The following is a 22,677-nucleotide window of genomic DNA, read 5'->3' on the forward strand; positions in this document are numbered from 1 at the left end:
GGCCCAATGCATTTTGAGGCTCTCAAGGGCCCCCATCCCCAAACAGTATTTTCTAAAAATGTTTCTTATGCTTTTTGGTCATTTTTGAACCTCTCCTGAGGTGGTTTTACATCCAGAAAATGTGGGTTTCTCCCCCTTCAGTCAGGAAATTGACTTCCAGTTGACTGCCTGGTTGGAACAAGACTTATCTTGGACCAAATGTAGTCCTGAGGCTACCATGGATATGGCAAGGTTTCTCCTCTTGATGTCGGGTGGGAATCCTCTAAGGAAAAAAATGGGTGCATGGCTGGTGAGTGTGGCTCACCAGGTTCTCATGAAAGGTTGGTGACATCCACACGCCCAAGCAGTTGCCCAGTCTACTATAGGTGGTGGGAAAAGATGTAATTTCAATGTGTTTTTGACAAGACTTCAAACTGGGCTACCCCATATACAGTGCTAGAGCACCTGGATTTTGGCACTGCATCTGCCAGGTCTTCCTCGGTTCCATAAAGATTACTGTTGCTTATTGGTCTTTTGCTCTTAGATCAAGCATAGCATCTGTCCTTATCAGTTCAATACCTGATATGTCCACTACTTGTGGTATGTTTGTGAAACTGACTTTTGGCAATAGGAAATGGAATAATGGCTTGCTTAATCCATTCTGTGCATCAGCCTGGAATTATACTATGTGCAGGAGTGGTGCACTTCCCCTTGGAGAGGATAATTCTGGTTGAAAAATAGATGGACTGTTGTTGTCATGTTCAGGAAATAAATTGCTCAGGACTCATGTGGCACTTTAAAGACTACAGATTTATTATACCATGGCATTTATTATATTATAGTCTCTTTTTGCATGATGCAGTTATAAATAGAAACTTCAGTCCTATATAGATATGCCTTTATGGAATGCAGCCCACTCCAAGTATCTGATGAAGCAGACTATGCTCCAAGTCAATTAAATGTTAGCCATTTTGGCAACAATAAAGTACAATTATGACCCAGGAAGGATGCAAAAAAGCAATCAAATTTAAGTTTTATTTTACATTTCCTTTTATTTTTCTGCTGTTCTGCAGCAGTGATTTATTTGTTTCTTGTGTTAATTTAAGTTCTTCAAAGAGGCCAAAAGTGCCATCCCCTGGGGCAGTCCTGAAACAATTTCCTACTTGAGGAAAACGGTGCCCCCATCCCCAGTGAAGGTGCATAGGTACCCATTGGCCAACCATGTTCTTTAAGCATCCAAATCAGAAAACCCATAAGCAGCTCTCCCACTTCCTGATATGATGGAGGAGGAGGAGGACTACAAAAACAAAGGGCAAATGAGTATGCAAAGGCATCTTGTAGTGCCTTTAAAACTAACTCAAAGAAGTGGCAGCATCAGCTTTTGTAGACTTAGGGGCTAAACAGACCAGCTTGGAGCGCCGGCGTGGGGGTGGCATGGGGCCATAGCATCTGGACGAGGCATGCCCTGATGATGCCCCAAGCTGGCCTCACCCTGCCTATCTGATTGCATGGTGGGCGGCATCACAGCGCTCTTTTGGCATGGCATTTATATGCCACACGCTGAAAAGTGCCACTGCAGCTGGCTCTAAAAGGAGTGGCATTTCTTTTTGAGCCAGCAAACTGCCAGATTGGGGCTGTGGCATATGGATGCCATGGCCCTGATTCGGTGCTCAAAGGGGCATCGAGACGCCGCTCTATCAGGACCGTCTGTTTTGCTCCTGAGTCTACTTCAGGTGTATTCACACTGCAGAAATAAAGCAGTTTGACACCACTTCAAACTGTCAGGGCTCCATCCTGTGGAATCCTGGGATTTGTGGTTTGGTGAGGCACTATTGCTCTCTAACTAGGTTAAATACCTCACCAAGCTACAATCCCAGGATTCCACAGGATGGAGCCATGACAATTAAAGTGGTGTCAAACTACTTTGTTTCTGCAGTGTGGATACTTGTGTCTCTCAATGCTACCTTCAAAAGCAGAAAAAGTAATAGTATGATGACTTTTCATGACACAGCCTTCTCCGCCAAAGGGTGCTGGTGCCTCACAAAACTACAAATCCCAGGATTCTGAGCTGCATTATTCCTATGATGTAGATGTACCCCAAGAAACAGTTATAACCAATAGGCACAAATGTGGCACCTGTCCCTGCTTTGTGGGGCAAAGAAATCATTACTCCCTCACATCAGATTTCTTCCAATGCCATGGTTAAAGCAATTCACCCTGATGCTGGTTTGGTTGTTAGCTGCCTGCAGGTTGATAGCAGGGGATTGAACTGATGGCCCTTGTGGTCTCTTCCAACTCTACAATTGTATGATCCTGACTCATGGCAACCCTGTGGATGAGACATGGGCTCAGGCCCATGTCCTTCTGGCTGAGCCTATCTACCTAGTGTCCGGTCTTCTGCTTTTTCTGTACCTTCAACCCTTTTCTACCATCATTGTCTTTTCTAATGATTTGTTTTTTTTTTTCTCGTGATGTGGCCAAAATAGGAAAGCCTCAGTTTTGGCTTTCAAGGGCCCATATGTTTGTTTGTTTTTTGGCTCTCCATGGTATCCTCTGGATTCTTCTTCAGCTCCACATCTCAAATGAATTGATTTGCTTCTTCCCAGCTTTCTTCACTGTTTAACTCTCATATCTGTCTATGGTGATGGGGAATACAGTGGATTGAACGATGCTAACTTTAGTGCTTGGTGGTATATCTTTACTGTTTAAGATCTTGACTAATACTTTCATAGCTGTCCTTCCCAGTCCTATTCTTCTTCTAATTTCTTGAGTGCAATCTCAGTTCTGATCAGTGTTTGATCCAAGGTACAGGAACTCTTTCAATGTTCTCATTGAATTCTTGGAGATCTTTCATGGTTGTTATTTTTTGCTTTTTACGTTCGCATTGATCTAAACTTGGCCTTCTTCAGTAATCGCTCCATGACTTTGTTGGTTCCTGCTAGTAGTATGATGCCATCTGTGTATCTTAGGTTGTCAATGTTCCTTCCTCTCCTCCTCCTTCTGAGTCTAGACCTGCTTTTCTCACAATATGCTCTGCGTACAAGTTGAACAGATGGAGTGAAAGGGTGCAGCCTCTCCTGACCCCTTTGGCAACTGGGAACCATCCTCTTTCTCCGTACTCTGTCCTAACAGTCGTCTTTTGTCCTGAGTACGGGTTATGCGCAGGGTGACCAGAAACCCTCCTTTTTCCAGGCCATTCCTGTCAAGGGACCTTCTTCTGCCCAGGAGGAATCCCAACATGCCCTGCATTTAGAGCATAACTAAGATGCATGCATTTATATCTGATATAGGAGGGTATTTAGATTTCGTGGGCCTGGTCCTCCTCCATTTTTCTTGAACGCTCTCCATTTCGAGCATGAATTAGAAGCATGGATTTCCATTTCTAAGTGTGTTTCTGGCTTTTCTTTGGTCGTGTCCTCCATTTGCCTTGAATGTCCTACATTTTTAAGGATCACGAATTTACATTTCTGGGACTCAATACAATGAAATACAAGTGCCCCTCTCTTCCATGCAATACGACACGGCAGGTGCGCGGCTATTCCAGTCAACCCGGTAGTTAGCGCATTCGGTCGACGCAACAAAAGGGCTTCGGCCAGCAGGGGGCGCTACGCCTTCGCCGCGCGACGTCATCACCGTGCGCCGGCGACTCCCATCGCCGCCGCGGCCATGGAGTCCAACCGGGACGAGGCGGAGCGTTGCATCGCCATCGCGGTGGCCGCCATCAAAGCCAACCAGGCCGAGAAGGCGCGCCGCTTCCTGGAGAAGGCGCAGCGCTTGTACCCGTCGCAGCGGGTCCGCGGTGAGCCGGAGGCGGAGGGAGCGCCGGCGGCGGAGGGAGGGCCTGGGCCTGCGGAGGCCGGCTTGGGCTGCGCATGCGCGTGAATTGCGGCCGCGCGCGGGGCGCATGGGAGTTGGAGTCCTCAAATGGAGCATTGAGGGAGCCTGGTCCTGGCAAGGAGGGGGTTTTTCGGGGACAGCCTCCTCCCTCCCGGGCGCCCGGAGCAGCGGGAGTCTTCCCTGGGAAACCTGGCTCCATGTCCCTCCTGAGGAGAGAGAGGGGCTAGGCTCCGCGAGTGGAAGGAACTACAACTCCCAGGAGCGTTTGCGTTGCTGCGTGAGGGAGGGAGGTGGAAGTGAGCATTATTCAGGGCCCTTTAGCAGAGGCCTAGCAGCTGGGATAGACAGGCCCCTGCTCTCTCTGCTAGGCCTTGGGCTGGGGCTATGGAGTATTGAGGGGGGGAGGCCCCTAGGCAGCTCAGCCAGAGGTGTCTTCGCCCCAAAGGAGGACAAGGGCCACGGAATGGAGGGCCTCCCACAAACCTATGGAGACACAGGGATAAACACTCCTAGAAGGAGTTTTCTGTGGGGCTTTAGGGCTATGAAGCCATGGTCTAGAAGAGTTTCTGCCTGACATTTCACCAGCATCTGTGGCTGGCATCTTCAGAGGCTGGCATGGAAGAGAGTGGGGGATATAACTAAATACTGTATATACACACACACACATATTCACACTGTCTGTGTCTCTGTGTGTGTGTGTGTCTGTCGGATGTTGGCCACAGAGTTGCTCTGGAGGACCTAGACATTCATAGAGATGTGTCCCCCCAGGTAAAAACATGGTGTTTTTGTTATTTGTGGTTTTTCCATATTCACAGGGATCTTGTGCCCCTAACCCTGGCAAATATGGAGGGACAAGTGTTGTTCAGGTTTGACCTGTTCTAGAACCCATTTGTTTGTCCTTTTTAGTCACCCGTGGCATCCTCTGCACTCTTCCCCAGCATCACTTCTCAAATGAATTGCTTTTTCTCTATATCTGCGTTCATCACTGTCCAGCTCTCACATCCATGCAGTGGCTTGGACAATCCCTGCTTTAGTATTCAGAATTATATCTTCGCACTTCAGGATCTTCTCTAGTTTTTTTTTTTAATAGCTGCCCTTCCCAATCCTAATCTCCTGATTTCTTGACTGAAGTCTCTGTTCTGGTCTATACTTGATCAAAGGTATAGGAACTCTTCAATCAAGGAGACCATGGGCCTGAGCCTACAGGATCTGAGCAGAGAGGTAGAGGATAGAGGAGCTTGGAGGCGTCTCGTTCCCAGGGTCACCATGAGCCAAGTTCAACTGACAGGCAGTTAACAAAAACAATGGGAACTCATTGACTGTTTCAATTTTCTTATTGTCCGGGATGAATTATTGTAGCTCTTCCCCTAATGCTAAACATTATTTTTGTTAATATTTAGCATTAAGCCAATCTTGGCTCTTTACTCTTTGACCTTCTCCAGTGACAACACAGCCACTGTAATCCATCTTCAGGGATTGTGTATCCGAAAACAAGGTGCTAAGATGAAGACGGTGGCAAGGGCTCTTGCCTCCTTACCCTTCTCAGGTGCTTCCCTGAGATATTCTTGGAGACAGCATTTCGTTTATATGGATTCTTGATTCATTCATCAGGATGGGTCTTATGTCCCAAAACTCCCTTATCCAAGATGCTTGGGACCAGAGGTGTTTCTAGTTTGATTTTTTTTTCAATATTTGCATATAGTTTAATGAGATATCTTGAAGATGGGACCCAAATCTATTTGTTTCATATACCATATGCACATAGCCTGAAGGTAATTGTATACACAATGTCTTCCATAATGTTGTACATGAAACAAAAGTTGGTGTACATCAAACCATCAGAAAGCAAAGGTGTCGCTATCTCAGCCACCCATGTGATCAATTTTGGATTTTGGAACATTTTGGATTTCAGAATTCCAGATAAGGAAGATTCAACCTGTATAGATATTCTCTCACAATATTTGCCCACAGTCAGCTAGCCTCTCCTTGACTCTTAACTCCCAGTAACAATCTCCTCCTTCAGCTATCCTTTCCCTCTGCATTGTTGGATTTTGTTTTGGCTGTCATAGGTTTCATTCCACTTTACCACTCACTTTTCAGATCATTACTATTTTTCTCCTCTTACTTACAGTCATCTCTCTGCTTGAACCAGAAACATAGAGTATTTGCAGCAAACGCTTTCCAATATCTCCTTCCTTCAGAAACTACACACTTTGTTCTGCCTTCCTCCCTGGTGGTCCCCTGTGCTGCCATACCTTTCTCTCTTGGAGGCAGGAGAAGCCAAATGAATGCTGTTTAGCATTATGGTGTTGCTATAAACATGGCATATGTTAAAGTTGTATAAACAGGTTTTATAAACAGTGGCAGCACTTCCTGTTGTTCTGTCTCTGCCGAAACATCTCTGTGCTGAATTTCTGTTTGTCATACATCTGTGAAAAGCACACACCCTCCTTTGGGAGAAAAGGTCTGCCACCCTCCATAAAATTATAAATTTACATAAGTAGTGTGAAATGATGTGTAGAAACTTGAAAGTGTTGCAGGCCTGGTTTCAAGTGTGCCCTTGTTAATTTTGTGGTGGGAAGTTGAGATAATTCACACAGTGTCTTTCACCTTCCCTCTTAAACCATGAATAACAAAGCTTTCCATTATAAAGTGATGAAAAAAACACAAACACATACTCTCATTACTGGCCTTCAGAGCAAGTAGCAGAAAACTTTTCTAAAGTTTCAACCTGGAAATATGGTAATATAATTTATACCTACAAAGCAGGGTTATACTGAGCATTCACATGTGAACCTGGTTCGGTTGCAGCATAGTATTTCGGATAAGGGGTGTTCTCAGACCACTTTATTTTTAAACAAAGGCTATTTCTTCCCACCAGGGTGATCCCAGCCATATTCTTGTAAGTTACAAGAGCTTCTTAGACAATGGTGGTCTGCCTTCACTTTGAAGAAGTAGACTTCTTCCCTGTTGCTGCCCTCCCCACCCCCAGTAAGTGTCTCAAATAAAAGTGGTTTGAAACCTTTCAAGAAATGTGCCACTTCCTCTCTTTGAGCTTAGTCTTATATAAGAATGCTTGAGCATCTTCTTGATGGTTGCACATTGACAGATACTGCTGGGTGTAATTGTAATATATACAAATTGTGAAGACAAGGCCAATAAGAGGTGTATGTGTGTGTATACATATACTGTTACAATCTTCATGTGATAACATGATAAGAGGTGCTTCATGTTAGCCGCCTCCTTACTTGTTAGGCAACGTTGCTTTCTTTCTAAGGATATTGTGATGTTCTGGGAGGACTTTTCTCCAAGAAAACACATCCTCCCTTTGAAACCATTATGACTTTAGCAAAATACTATTTTTATTATCTTTTTATTTATTTATTTTGTTTCTATGCCACATTTCTCCCAGAAAGGGACTGAAGATGGCTCACAGATAAAATTGTTTAAAAACTTTTACAATGAAATTTACAAACAGTTAAAAATCATCTAGCTAAAAACAGTATAACATTACATAAAATGTACAACAGTTAAAAAAAAATACTTAGAGCACGCATCCTGTATAAAAGCTTCCCTGACATATATATTAAAAGCCTCCTTGAATAAAAATGTTTTTGCCTGCCAGGAAAAGGAAAGCAGGGAAGGGGCCAGTCTAGCATGCCACAGAAGGGAGTTCCAGAGGGTGAGAACAGTGACTGAAGGCGCTCTCTCATGTCCTCACCAAGCAAGTCTTTGATTATGGCAGGAACAGCATCACCTGTAGACCTTAGAACTTAGTGTTTGGAAGTTAGAACAAGTCAAATGTTATTGTTGTGCTTGAGATTCTGTTCTGTTTTCTTCTTTCTTCATGATAACAGAATCATAGAGTTGGAAGAGACCACCACAGCCAAGCAGTCCAACTTTCTGCCATGCGGCAACACAGAATCAAAGCACTCCCAACAGCTGGCATCCAACCTGTGTTTAAAAATCTCCAAAGAATCACCACACTCCCAGGAAGCATATTCCACTGTCGAACAGCTCTTACTGTCAGAAAGTTCTTCCTAACATTTAGGCGGAATCTCTTTTCCTGTAGTTCGAATCCATTGCTCCGTGTCCTAGTCTCTGGAGCAGCAGAAATCAAGCTTGCTCCTTTTTCCATATGACATCCTTTCAATATTTAAGCATGGATATCGTATCACTGCTTAAGCTTCTTTTTCACAGGCTATTCATACCCTGCTCCCTAAGATGCTTCTCATAGGGCACAATGTTCCAAAAGCTTGTTTTTAAGCTAATTTTTCCCCAATTGAAAATGACTTGGTAGGAGAGAATAGAAACCAAACCAACCAAATGTTGGTTTATGTTGTTTATGTCTTTTATAGGTCAAATAATTAATGTATCTTGTTCTACGTGAACAAAATCAGTGTTGAAATGTTTGGTTGGGCATAAGGGAACTTAACAGGAAAGATGTCTAGGTCAGTGCCTCCCATTGCTTACTCAACACATGCTGGAACTGAATGCTGACATTTATCTCGCCAGATGTGAATCACTCCTCTAAGTTGTATAATAATATATTACAGCATGTCACATCCTTAGAATTACTCATTTACAGATGAGTAATTTCTTTGGGAATAACTTTTAGATACACTACTATTATTCAAAATGTTGCAGGTAGCAAAAACAACATTTGAACTCTGGTCCAAAACACATAGCAGAAATAATCCAGTTTCAGACTGCTTTAACTGCCCTGGCTCAGTGCTAGAGAATCCTGGAAATTGTAGTTTATTGTGGCACCAGAGCTTTCTAGCAGAGAAGGCTAACTGTCAAAAAAACCTACAGTTCCCAGAATTCCCTAACATTGAGCCAGGGCAGTTAAAACAGTCTCAAACTGAATTATTTCTGCTGTGTGTTTTGGACCTCTGGTGTCCATTAATTGTTGGGATTATCTTCACCTCTTCTCCTTGGCACTCTGTTATTGCTTAGATGACTTGCACATTATTTAGTGTTTCTTCTAGTTTCATAGTTCTCGTTGTATTTTGGATATTTTACCAACGCGGCTATGGAAGTATTTTCTGAATACCTGTGTTAAACAGTGGCCTAAATACTTTAAAGGCACTGGATCCTGTTTGATCTTGGAAACTAAGCAGGGTCAGCCCTGGTTAGTACTTGGATGAGAGACAGACAACAAAGACCAGGGGTTGTAGGATATATTTCAGAGGAAGGAACTAGCAACACCACCTCTGAGTATTTCTTGCTTAATAAAACCCTATAAAATTCATGGAGTCTCTATAAATCAGCAGATTACTTGAAGGCACATGTATGTTAAGCAGCACATTAATTTCAGTTATTTGTCTAAACAATCCCTTTACTTAAACCAACAAGATGGTGATCATTTGTCAGTGAGGGTTTTTAATGGTGCTTGACTGTCTTGTCACCAACAGCATCTTTCCTACTATCTATTAAATGATAACATATACTGTACATTACTGTTGATTCGCATCACAGATGTATTTGTTTGGAGAACAACTTTACCATAGACTGGGAAGCTTCATTCAGACCTTAAGTGCAAAGCTTTGACCAGCAGTATGGGTTGAAGATCATTGTTATAATAATTGTTTAAATTATTCTTTTTTAGAATGACTAGGATGGTTAAAAAGATTTCTCTCCCACCCCCAGCTTCAAGGCAGACATCTGTACAGTATGATAATTTAATCTATGTTAATGACTGTGTGGATAGAAATAGTGTTAGTTACTGAGGAGAAATTAATCCAGTGTTGTTGATGTTTTTTAAGCACAAAAGAATATCACTCTAAATTGAGATGGGAATCGTGCAGCCCTCTGGATCTTGTCAGACTGTGTATCTCAGTATTCTTTCAGCATTTGTTCATGCAAGTGAGGAGCTATAGGAACATCATTCCAGCAAATTTGGAAGACCTCATGATCACTTTAAACCTATAGATGTGTGTAAACTTAGCCCATTAAAAGAAACTGTAGGGAGGTGGGAGAGAATGTTTTTTACTGTTGAGATTAAACATTATTTGTGCACAATCTAGCATTTATAGGTCATGTAGGATTGGATCCAGAAATAGTCATACTTAGAATAGACCTTGTTGAAAACAGTGGGACTTAAATTAATTTTAAGATACAGTCCCATTGATTTTAACCTGATCCAAGTTTGGATCCATCCACTGATAATACCAGGTGAATTTAGCACAGGTTTAGCATCTTTCCAATGAAGTTAATGGTGCAAACTGGCATAAACCATGCTGGAAAACTATAGGAAGAATGTGTTTTGTTGCACTGCATTTGATATGAAATGATACAGGCTAGAAGCTAGAATTGACACTAGCAGAGGATTTGTAATGGATGCAGAATAGATTTCTTTTAGTCTTGGAGGGAGTTATGGTGAAGTATCTATGGCAAGTGGATGCCCCTTCTTCGGTTCCCGAAGTTGGGAAGCACTGGCAGGAGGAGGATTGGGCATTAAACACCTGCCGAAATTGGGATGTGTCATCAAGGTTGCTCACATAGCCGCTGGACAGTACAACTCACATGGAAATTGTCAGGAATGGGACCATCAAGTGTAGGAATGCAGGAAGGATTCAGGAGGAATGGCAAGGTCATGCCATTTGATAGCGTGCTTTTAAAGAGGTCTCTAAAGGACATTCACATACTCTCATTTCTTAATTAAGAATAGAATTTAATTTGGATTAAGAGAATTTTATTATTGACTGAAAGATCTGCAGGATTAATGGTTTGATTACACCTGAGTGAGTGCCTTATTTTTATGAACTGAATCTAAAGGGCTGCAATATGGGGTAAAAGTACTGTGTTTTTAAGCCAAAAGGCATAACAAGAATACGGCTTAACAAATTATTAAAACAGACGAGGGGACCAGTAGACTGGATCTGTAGGATATTAGAACTGTGGATTTATGTAAGGCTGTTTATGAACAAATGCAAGTGGCTGTGTGAAAGTGAAAACTATTGTATGTTATTGTAATCTGTCAGATAACAAACACTTAGAATGGCAACATTATAAGAAGTGCAGATCTTGCTAAAGAACTAAATGTTCAGGCTTGCTGCTGTTGTTGTTGGGATGCTATTGCTGAGAAGAGGGAAGAACTGTGTGCTGTTGTGGATTTTTTGACAACAAGGAAGAGTGCTAGAGAAAGGAGAAGATTGAGTGATATGTCTGGAGACAGATGTGGATCTCCTGATGTTATATGAAAAGTGCTGGATGAACTTAAACTAATAAGAGTCTGAAATTAGAGTGGATTTCACAAGAGAATTTAAAAATGAGATTAAGGACTTTAAAAGTGCATGAAGCAGGTGAATGAGAAAGTTCAGGTCTTGGAGACAAATCAGAGTTTATGAACCTTGAGATGCAGAAAGATTTGGATAATTTGGATTTGATGACACTAAAAGAAAAGGAATTTTGCCTAAGATTTAGAGATGTGGCAGAGAGTTAGGATTAGGATATTTTTAAAAAGATGACTTAAGTTTTGGCAGAATTTTTGGAATCTGAGGTGTCAGGTGTGGTGACAAAAGTGAACTGTGTTTATAGAATAAATTCACATTATGCAAGATTGAGGAAGATATCAAGGGATATTTTTGTTCATTTTACTAAAAATTTGAAAAAGAATCAGATTTTGCAGCAACGTTATGAAGACAGTTTGGTGATTGATAGGAAATGTATTATTGTTCTTGGAGAAATTCCAATATATACATATCACCTAAAAGGAAGGTGGATTTTTGTTTTGCTTTGTTTTGTTTTTTACTGAGAAGCTTAAACAGAGAAGGATTGCATTCAGATGGGACAAATTAGAAGTAATTGTTGTTATTTTCAAACAATAAAGATATATATTGAGTTTGGTCCATAAAGCAAGATAACTTTTTTTGGAAAGATTCAGGAACAATTTGGAAGAAGATGGGCATAATGTTACTAAAGAGATGCAATCCCTGCAGCAAGAGAGAAATCTGGATGTGAATTCTTCAGTGAAAGGTGTTTTGGGGACTCCTCCTCCTGTTCCTTCTGCCTAAAAATGGATTATAAATACTTTTGCTGGAATGTGAACAGGTTGAATGCCCCACAAAACAGAAAAAAATTCTTGAAGAAACTTAAACAGGATTTGATTTGTCTATAGGAAACCCATATTAAGAGGTGTGTGTGTAAACTACTTAGGTTGGAAAGGATTGGTGAGGAAGGAATTTGTTTATGCTGGGCCAACTAAAAGAAGAGGAACTGTCTTACATATAAACCCTCAATTCGTCCCTGAACTGTTTTTGGTGGATGATCAAGGTTAGTTTGTGATGGCAGAAATTTAACATTCAAGGTGTGAAGGCACTGATGTTGAGGATATATACACTGAATGAAAATAAATCATTGGGTGCCCCCCCCCCTCCAAAAGACTTAATGGATAAATTGCTGGCGTTATCTTATGAAAATTGGGTACTATAAAGATTTGCAGGGGAAGCTCCCCCCAGGTTTTTGTTTTTTTTTAGATGCCTGACAGTCTTAATCTGATTTACTAATAGGGGATGATCAGAGAGATTTTATTTGGTTTTCCCAAAAAACATAGATTTTTTTATAAATTGATATGATTTGGGTTTCGAAGACTTTGTTGACTTAAGATTTCTAAGGTTGAGATCTTACCAAAGACTTTTTCCATCCGTAATCTGGTCACACTGAATATGAAGAGAACAAAGAGTACTTTCAGATGGAGAATTGGTTCAAAATTAGTTGGTTGTTCAAGCCTATAAAAAGGAATTAAGAAGGGTTTTTTTGCAGGTAATTTAGATAAGGACACTGGTGTGTTAATTCAACCTTTTATGAGGAAATGCTTTATTCAACATATTTCAGTGCTTAGGAAGAAAAGACTGGAAAAGATTTTGTTGTTGTTAACCACCCTCAAGTCAGTCTCGACTCATGGCAACCCTGTGGATGAGATATCTCCAAGACTCCCTTTCTTCCAATATTTGTCTTTTCATTCTTGTAGATTCATACCCCTGACTTCCCTAATGGAGTCCATCCATCTAGCATTCTCCTTCCCTAACATTGTGGTTGTATCTTCTCATGATGTGACCAAAGTGTGATGGCCTCAGCTTAGTCATCTTGGCTTCAGTGCCTTGCACTTTTAAGGATGAGGAATGTATGGCTCTCTAAATGTTGCTGAACTACAACTGCTATCATCCCTCACATTGGCTATGCTGGCTATGACTAGCAGTTGTTGCAGTCCAATTACCGTATCTGCTTCCCTATTTTTTGTGGTCTTCTGTCTCCCCTCCCTGCTTCACTTCCCCAACTAATAATAACAGTGCAGATTTTTGTTTTACATACGACACTTCAGTTTGTGGCATCATGGAAGGTGGTGTGAAAAGCTCTGTGGAGAGTGTCGTTGTTCCGCCTACCCAGGAGCTCTAATGAGAGCAAACGTGGTGTAGTGGTTTGAGCGTTAGAGTAGGATTCTGCCGACCAGGGTTGGAATACCTGCTCGGCCATGGAAACTCACTGGATGATCTCGAACAAGTACTCAGCCTTAGAGGAGGACAAAGGCAAACCTAAACAAATCCTGCCAAGACACTCTTTGTGATCCGTTTGGTTTAGGGTCTCCATAAGTCGGAAAGCGACTTGAAAGGACACAACAACTGTGAGCTCTATATTTTTCAACCACAGATTTTGTAATACTAACCAAAGCAGAAGCAAGTCAAGATGTTTTCTGAGTGTAAATGACAAAGAAGGCTGTGTTTGCAGATATAATTATTGGCTTGAATTGCAGCATTTAAGCCTATCGTTAGAAACAGTTGTTGCCATGACTTAGTTGCAGAAAATCTCAAACTCTGACCATTATGTGGCTTTTGTTTTCACTTACTTACAAAAACAAATGCATATAATACCTTATTATCTTTTTTTTTTTCATGTTTTTAATTTTGCCCTATTCTCTGATTGACTTTACACCCACAGAGAAATCCAAAGATTATGGGGTGATTGTTTGCCGGCATGAAGTAATGTGGCAACAAATTATTTGTATCAAATGGTGCTCTTTCTCTCTGGATGTAGGAATAAATGTCTCAGCCATCCCTGTTTTCTTGGATGGATGTCCTGAATTGCGGTGGAAGCGTGCCAGTGACAGGCCAGGGGCAGGAGTGTAAAAGAACATTTGGCAGTGTCTGTGAAAGAAATGAACACTTTGGACTCACAGCTGTGTTTTCTTCTTTTAGTGCTGCTTGACTCTCTCACCAAGAGTGAACATTCATCAAATGGCCATTCTCAGCCCAAGGAACCCACGAACCCAACCCGTAGGAAAATTAGTGCTGACTTCCCTTCAGCTAATGGAGAAGCAGGTGGGGATATCAGTAAAGGTTACACCCAGGATCAGGTAGATGCGGTTAAGAGGTAAGTGCATAATTCAGAATTTCACTTTGATCAGAAAGCCCATGCTTACTATATTGCAAAGTAGGTTTTTTAAAAAAAATTACATTACATTTGGAGGTTGGAGGTAAGCATTAGGATGCAGCTGCTGTCATGTGTTGATCAATAGCAGTGCTGGGGCTCTCCAAATGTTGTGAGACTCCAATGCCCATTATTCCCAAGTAGCATGACCAATATGTGATTCCATAAAATCTAGAGAGCTACAGGTTTCCCAGCAGAGATGGTCCTGTCCTCCTGTAATCTGGGTTTAGCTCCTCCTATTTGCTCCTGTAGGCAGGGACAATAAACAAAAGACCAGCCCCTATATAGGGAGGAGCTAGCCCCCCTGAGCCTCAGTCTTGTTCCTGCCTATGCTCCTAGCAGGATGTGTCTCTTCGAGCCAGCAAGGTTTTTCCTTTCTCTAAAGCAGTTTGAGAGTTCTCTTGGCCTTCCCTTCTTCTCCTCTCTCCTGCCTTTCCCCCCTTCCTTGGTGGTGGCTATGGCAGAGGACCCCAAGAGCACTGGCTAAGGGTCATCCTTAGCTCAGGCTTCCCTAGCTCAGGGTCTGCCAGCTCAACAGAAGGAGCTGGCTTCAGAGAGAGACCCATTGGGATGTGTTTGCTGTTGCTCTGCAGCTTCTTCACTACTGCCACTTCTGTCCTTTTCTTCTCTTCGTTTCTCTTGCTGCCTTGGGAGCATGAAGAAGGACTTAATATGGCAAGGGCTCCCAGGATTGGAGAAAGGTCTTGGCTTTGCCAATGACTCTCCCCCTCCTCCAGAGCTGCCCCTTATCATGGTGGGAGCACAGGAGATTTCTGCAACAGCATTGCAGCACATGGGAGCCGTGGGAACAGATGATGAGGGGTATCCCCTCCATATCTCTGTTTCTCCACATCACCTCTGCCCAGCCTGCTTAAGGCCAGGGATCAGTGAGGAAACTGGCCAGAAGTCATGGAAACTTCCCTTCTCAGCATCTCTGCTCAGCCCATTGGGGCCTGAGTTCAGAGGACAGGCCAGCCAAAAGCCATGGCAAAGGATTTCTCTGCATCACCTCTACCCAGCCTGTTTAAGGCCAGGGATCAGTGAGGAAACTGGCCAGAAGTTATGGAAACTTCCCTTCTCAGCGTCTGCTCAGCCCATTTGCGGCCAGAGTTCAGAGGACAGGCCAGCCAAAAGCCATGGCAAGAGATTTCTCTGCTTCACCTCTGCACAGCCTGAAACAGGGCCAAGGTCAGAGAGGCAAGCCAGCCAGAAGACACAGGAAAAGGGTGAGTACCAGGGGCCCTCTCTCTCCAGCCATCAAATAGCCTTTGCCAGATCTAATGCCCTCTCTCGGGGCAGGCATTGCCATGAGGCCTCTCCTTTCCATCAGAGATTATCCTTGTCAGCACACAGACATGCCTCAGGTAAATGTAGAGCCATGTCCCACAGCAGCCCCTCTGCCCTTCCCAGCTACTTATGCAAGTTGGAAGGGAGCTGAGGACCAAGCCATCTTCTATAATGCAGCCAGGTTACTATAAAGCCTGCCTGAGATTAAAAGGGCTAAGCTTCTAAACCCCAGCTTGAAGTTGGGGCTGTTTTAAACATAAATAAAACAAAATGCCTGTGAATATCAGGGCTACACTACAGGCCATATACAGCTATCTACCCATGATTAGCAATGGTCTTCAGTCACTGCTAACCCAGGAGCAGTTTCCTCAGTGCCTGGAAGAAGCTACTGCCCAGGCAGCCTCCCTTGATGGGGCAAATAAAGGAGGGGAGATCCCCCCCCCCCCATAGCAACAGGTCTAGGGGCTCTGATTTACAAGAGATACTGGTTAACTTTTTCTGGTGTTCATTTTATTACTGTTAGCCCATGAAGTTTGAGTTGTGCTGTTTCTGCTCACCCACTCTCCTTTTCCCAGGCCAGAGAAGATGCCTGGAAACTAATTCAACAAGGGAAGGGGCTAGCCATACGCCAACATGATGATTTTTCTTCCTTCCTCATGGGCATCCATCTCTGTCTCCATTAGGGCCACAGCCTTTTTGCCTTAGCTGGAACAGCCTAAGACATAAGATGAGCACATGGTTCTACCTCCTTTGTGCAAACTGTTATTCAGCCATAGCACTTCTCATTAAGAGCATAAGCTTTAACAATACAGATTCATTTAAATGCTAATAAACAGGGTAACAAGCAAGGAGAAGGCCTCTGGTCACTCAGCAGACCTCTAATGCTTACATACATTGAGGATCTTTGGTAAAAACATCTCATATTAGATGATAGATATATTGGATTAAGGTGACCAAGCAAGTTCCACTTTATTGGCAAAAGGGTTATGTTCCTGTTATAAAACACAGGGAACCTCAGTCAGCTAGCCTCAGGAGAGGTGGCTCCCCTTGCCTTCCCTTCTTTCATAGGAGAGATGTCTGTTAAAGGGAAGAAACTAAAAAATACAGTTTCTTCCATGAGATGGTTCTCACTAATACAGGGGGTTAAGAAAAATTATATAAAAAACAAACAGACAAACAGACTCTTCTCCATGGGGAGAGAATCTCCCCTTCCTCCAGGAGTGTTTTAAAACAATATAATCAGGTTTTTCTGCTAAGGGGTTGCTTCAAATCCCATTCAGACATCCTGCACAGCCCTGAAGAGTCTGCCACAAAAATCACAATTACCTCTTACCTTGGCTAGATAGTTTACATTTTAAATAATAATGCCTGCTGATGGGCTTGCCATTCAGCTGCTGCCTGGCTTGGAAGACCCATTGTAACAAGGTATGCATATGATGAGTTGGGCTCAAGGCCATGAAGGTTCATACTGCCAATCTCTTTCTTTTAGAGGTCTCAGGGTGCTACAAGATTCCTTTTCATATTGTTGGGCATGCTTTGATTGTGATTTCCTGCATGGCAGGGGGTTGGACTTGATGGCCCTTGTGGTCTCATCCAACTCCATGATTCTATGATTTTATTGTTATAGGTTAGCTGCTGTGTGGGAGAGTGTCTAATATGGGTTTTCATGCCAAGGTCTGGCCCAAACAACACCACTGCCTTCTGAGGCTGGGAAAATGGACTTCCTAGTGCCTATGCCTTGTTTTTCTGCTAGCACAGCTTGTGTGTGTGTGTGTGTGTATGTGTGTGTATATATATATATATATATATATATATATATATATATATTCATTCATTCCAAAAACAAACTGTGATTTTACTATTTTATACAGGAGACTCCATTTTACTATACCATTATATTTTCTGTGACTTCAACTTCCATGGATCTGGTATCCATGCAAAGTCCTAAATTCAACTCCAGTACATATCGAGGGCCCACTATACTATTTTAAATTTAGGTTTGTGTTCCTTTGACAGATCCCTTTTGTGGAGAAAATTCTCTCCTCGAAATTAGATACCAGAGGGCTATCTTTGCCAAGCCCCCTGTTCCCATTTCATGACTCCTTAATCAGCAGTTCATTTAGTCGGGAGACCCCTCAGCCTTCATACAGGTTGATGATAGTCTGCTACATGGAGTTGGGGTGATTTTTGAAGTCTCTAGACAAGTTCATCCTCAAAAGAAATCAGACTTAATTCTGACCACATGCCCTGTTAACACAGAGTACATCTATGCTTCTGCATGGACTCACCAATGTCTGCGAGATAAAGGTTAATCCAGTGTCTTCTTTGCCTAACCATGGGATTAGTCTTATTTTACACAGGTTCACAGATGTTCCAGTAAAGAACTGCACATTGTTTTGAAATTTTAATTGGAGGTCAGACATTAACATTCCTCTTTCAGAGTGGTAAGTCTTAATTACTACAAATGAAATCACCTTAATATCACCTTCATTGCTATAACCAGTTGACAAGGTGATCAGTGATAGGCTGGAAGCTGCCATAGGTCCAGATTAGATCAGGTTCTATTCTGATTGATCACATAATCCACTGCTTAGGCAAGTTCTCATCAACTGCTTCAGGTTTTCAGTGGCTGACCTGCTATAGTCCATCCAAGATGACATTAAGAAGGGACTTGACCCAACATGGTTATAAGGCAGGTGTCTGCCATCACGTCGTTTCTGCTCTATACGAGAGCAGCTAGAATGGCAGCCATCCTCACATTAAGAGGCTGTTGAGGGGAGTTTTCCAACAGGGCCTGCCCACCAGACATCGTTTTCCATCTTGGGATGTGAACACGGTCTTAAAGGCTCTGACGGTTGGGCTGATCAAGTCCCTTTGGGAGGCCTTCCTCAAACACCTCTCCCTCAAGGTCATCTTCCTCACGGCCATTCCTTCCGCCAGATGGGTGTCAGAGCTGGGGCCCTGTCAGTACGTAAAGACTTGTGTATTTTTAGGCCAGTCTCAGTGTGCCTTCGTCCAGATCCTACCTTCGTGCCTAGGGTCAACTCAGCCTTTCAGGTGTCACATGACATTCTCCTGCCTTCATTCTGCCCCGATCCTAAGAAGGACTTGGAAAAGACCTGGCACACATTGAATGTGTGCAGAGCCCTCAAAATCTACATCAAGAGGATTTCAACCTTAAGGTCGTCTGAGATGTTCTTTTCCTTTCGCCTGGGCTCTTTGGGGTGCAAGGTACCAGTCTCGACTCTGAGTAGGTGAATCAGGTCTTGTATTCAAAAGAACTACTGAATTCTTGATCTCACTCCACCCGAGGGGTTGATGGTGCACTCAACCAGGAGTGCATCTACCTCTGCGGCCTTGACCACTAGCGCCTCCCGGTCATATTTGCAGGGTGGCCACATGGAAGTCGCCTTCGACCTTCATAAGACATTACAAACTGGACGTGTCTCAGTCCGCAGAGGCGTCATTTGAAAGAGGTTCCTCCAACAGATTGTGTCGGGGGCCACAGTCTCCTAGCAGCACCTCCCTCCCAGTTCGAGAGGGCTTTTGTAAATCCCAGATTACAGGAGGACAGGACCCTCTCTGCTGGGAAAAGGAACGTTGGGTACTTACCGTGACACGTTCATTTCCTGCAGAGAAGGGTCCTGGCATCCTGCCCACCCGGGTGCTGCCTGCAGCCTCCGACTCTGCCTGCCTGTTGGTGGACCTGCCTTGTTCTTCTTCTTGTTGCTGGATTGGTTTTTCTGAGTTCTTGTTTGTTCTTGGACTAGTTTTTTCTAAGGTGTTCTAGTTAACCCTTAGCTGATGTTACTAAAGTTCAGTTCCTTGACTACCTTACTAGTTGCTTGGCTTGTTATTGACTGAGGCTCAGGGGGGCTAGCTCCTCCCTATATAGGGGCCGGTCTTTTGTTTATTGTCCCTGCCTACAGGAGCAAATAGGAGGAGCTAAACCCAGATTACAGGATGCCAGGACCCTTCTCTGCAGGAAATGAACGTGTCACGGTAAGTACCCAACGTTCCTGTTCCTCACGCTAGATTTATCCCATAAGTCATGGAGAGCAACATCTATGAAGCAACCTATATCTTTACAGGTCACCTCTTTGAGCACATTATCATAAGAATCAAAAACCTGGTTCCTCATTACTGTTGCTGAGAATTTGTATGTCCCTCCATGATGAGGAGCTTTATTTTTGAGCTGTATTTTGTTGTGTTTATCCTTAATGTATATCCAAATAGTTCAAAGAACCCTTAGGGCTGCATACAATGTTTTGTTGTTGACTGCCCTCAAGTTGACCCCCAATTCATGGTGATCCTGTGAAGGAGACTCCTCCAAGACCCCCTGTCCTCCACTGCTCTGCTTAGGCCCTGCAAATTCAGGTCCATGTCCACCATGATTTGAGTCTATCCGTCTGGCATGCAGTCTTCCTCCCTTTCTTCCACCCAGTACTTTTCTCAGCATTATAATCTTTTCTAATGAGTCGTGCCTTCCCATGATGTGGCCATCATGACAATTTTGGCTTTTAGGGAGATTTTAGGTCTGTTAGTGAGTCATGTCTTCTCTTTTTGGATGTCCACGATATCCTGGTACTCTTCTGCAAGCACCACATCTCAAATGAGTTGATTTGCTTCTTCTCAGCTTTCTTCCTTATAACTCTCACATCTGTTCATGGTGATGGGGAATACGGTGGTTTGGGCAAATCTAACTTTAGTGTTCAGTTGTATATCTTTACTGTTTAGTATCTTGTCTAGTTCCTTATAGCTGTCCTTCCCATTCCTCATCATCTTCTGATTTCTTGACTGTAATCTCCATTCTGATCAGTGTTTGATTCTAGGTATGGGAACTCTTTAAATGTTTCAATTTCCTCATTGTTTAGGTTGAATTTATATAGATCCTCTGTGGTCATTATTTTGGGGTGGGTCGGGGGTGGGATATGTTCAGCAACAAGCCTGCCTTTACACTTTCTTCTTTGACATTAGTATTTTTTCCAAGTCTGTGATGTTTTTTATTAGTAGTATGGTGTCATCCGCATATCTTAGATTGTTGATGTTCCTTCCTCCTATCATAATTTCTCCTCTTTCTGAATCTAAACCTGCTCTTTGTATGATATTTTCTGCACATGCTTTGAATGAATAGGATGTTAGGTTGCAGCCTTGCCTGACCCCTTTGCTAATTGGGGTTTCTTTTTCTCCATATTCTGTTTTAACAGTAGCCTCTTGTCCTAAGTACAGATTTCTCAGCAGGACTATCAGATATGATGGTTCTCCCATGTCCTTAAGAGCCATCCATAGCTTTTTGTGATCTATGAAGTAAAACATATTGTTATAGTCTATAACGCACATGTTAATTTTTTCTAGAATTCCTTTGTACACTCCATTAGCCATCATATGTTAGCAATGTCGTCCCTAGTGCCTCCTAGTCACTTTGGAAGTATGTTGTTTAAATGATGCATGTGTCCTGAGAGTCCAGAAGCCATGCCAAAGCCATGCTCCAGTCCTAAGGACTGGAGCGCAGCTTTGGCGCAGCTTCTAGCCACTTAAGATGTGTGTGTCATTTAAACAGCATACCTCCAAAGTGACCCAAAGCAGCTTTATTTTCGCCTGTCTGTACAGGCGCTATGTTGCAGGATTTTGATCATAATTTAGCTTGCGTGGGAAATTAATGCTATACTCCTATAGTTGTTGCAGTCTTTTGTGTTTCCTTTTTTGTGGCTAGGGATGTATACTGATAATTTCCAGTCTGCTGGCCACCATTTTGTTTTATTTTCCATATATATTATTTGTTGACATATATTAGTTAACACTAGAGCTGATTCTGTATGTACATCAGTAAATAAAGTATGCAGGCCCAAACACACAGTGGACTCCCCCTCATGTTACAGTGAGCCCTTGGTATCTGTGGGGAATCCATTCCGAACCTTTCCCCCCAAACAGATGCCAAAGTCTGTGGGTGCTCAAGCTCGCATTGTTTCCAGTGGCGGCGTGTGCATGTGGCTGTGCCACCATTAAGGACAGCCCCTATTGTCCTGTGGTGGTGCATGCACACAGCCACACTGCCATTGTGGACAACCGAACTTAGTGGCGGTGCATCCCCATGTATGGGCTGCCATGGGACAACAGGGTTTGTCCCTAATAGTGGCGTGGGCATGTATACGCGCCACCATTGGGGACAATGGAGGCTTGCCATCCACAGACGCTTGAATCTATGGTTGGCAAGTCCACAGATACCGAGAGCCAACTGTATTTTATTTTCCCAAGGGAGGACTCTGGAACAAAATCCACACAGAATTGGACATGCTGAGATGAAAAACACCCCAACATATTGATTGCTTTTTGTCATTGGGATACATATTGTCTCAGCCAGTACAGTCAGGCCCCTGTTTCCATGGATTCAACCAACCACAGATTCAACCATCCATGACTTGGGGAAGGGGAAATACATAGACACACACACACACACACACACACACAAAAAAAATCCAAAAAACAAACGTTGATTTTGGTGTTTTTTATAACGGACACAATTTTACTATGCCATTGTATATAATGGGAAATCAGTATCCATGGATTTTGGTATCCAAAGGCAGGTCCTGGAACCAAACCTCAAAGGATACCAAAGGTCTGTTTTATTACATATTGGGACAAAAATCTATGCAGCCTGTGATGGGGCAAAGTAGGAGTGATATTTTCACTTCATTGGCTCCATTAAGTAGAGACCAAAATTTCTTCCATGGACACTGGAAATTATTCAGGTCAATAAAAAGAAATGTTAGGCCTGTTACAGACAGCCAAAATAAAGCTGCTTCGAGTCACAGTGGAGGTATGGTGTTTCAATGATGCATGCGTCCTAAGAGTCCAGAAGCCACACCAAAGCCACACTCCAGTCCTGAAGGGCTGGAGCATGGCTTTGGCGCGACTTCTGGACTCTTAGGACGCATGCATCATTGAAACACCATACCTCCACTGTGACTCGAAGCAGCTTTATTTTGGCTGTCTGTAACAGGCCTTAGTTTTGTTTTATCAGATTCAATATCGTTTTCATTCTTTTTTTCTAACTTTAATGTTTAGAACACAATGGATTCTGTACACATCAACCCTCCTCTGGACACGGAACATTTGCATACCTCACAGTACCCTGGAATTCTTACT

The 22,677-nt window shown here is 42.9% G+C and overlaps 1 protein-coding gene and 1 non-coding gene across 3 annotated transcripts in view; both read left to right on the plus strand.

Annotated features, from left to right (window-relative positions):
• Positions 1 to 497: 497 nt before the first annotated feature.
• LOC149318751 (U2 spliceosomal RNA) lies at positions 498 to 689 on the plus strand. The gene has a single exon (XR_016280301.1). It is a non-coding gene; the product is annotated as a U2 spliceosomal RNA (small nuclear RNA).
• Positions 690 to 3,609: 2,920 nt separating this feature from the next.
• DNAJB12 (DnaJ heat shock protein family (Hsp40) member B12) overlaps positions 3,610 to 22,677 on the plus strand; it is a 48,531-nt gene continuing 29,463 nt past the window's right edge. For both annotated transcript variants that reach the window (XM_089510400.1, XM_089510399.1), the window contains exons 1-2: positions 3,610 to 3,778; positions 14,013 to 14,187. In XM_089510400.1, the coding sequence (XP_089366526.1) occupies positions 3,646 to 3,778; positions 14,013 to 14,187 (308 nt within the window). In that variant the 5' untranslated portion in view covers positions 3,610 to 3,645. The remainder of the gene's footprint in view (positions 3,779 to 14,012; positions 14,188 to 22,677) is intronic.

Source organism: Sceloporus occidentalis, unplaced genomic scaffold (assembly GCF_023333645.1).
Source record: "Sceloporus occidentalis isolate IW3139 unplaced genomic scaffold, rSceOcc1.0.p SCAF_2, whole genome shotgun sequence".
In the NCBI taxonomy this organism is placed as follows: domain Eukaryota; kingdom Metazoa; phylum Chordata; class Lepidosauria; order Squamata; family Phrynosomatidae; genus Sceloporus; species Sceloporus occidentalis.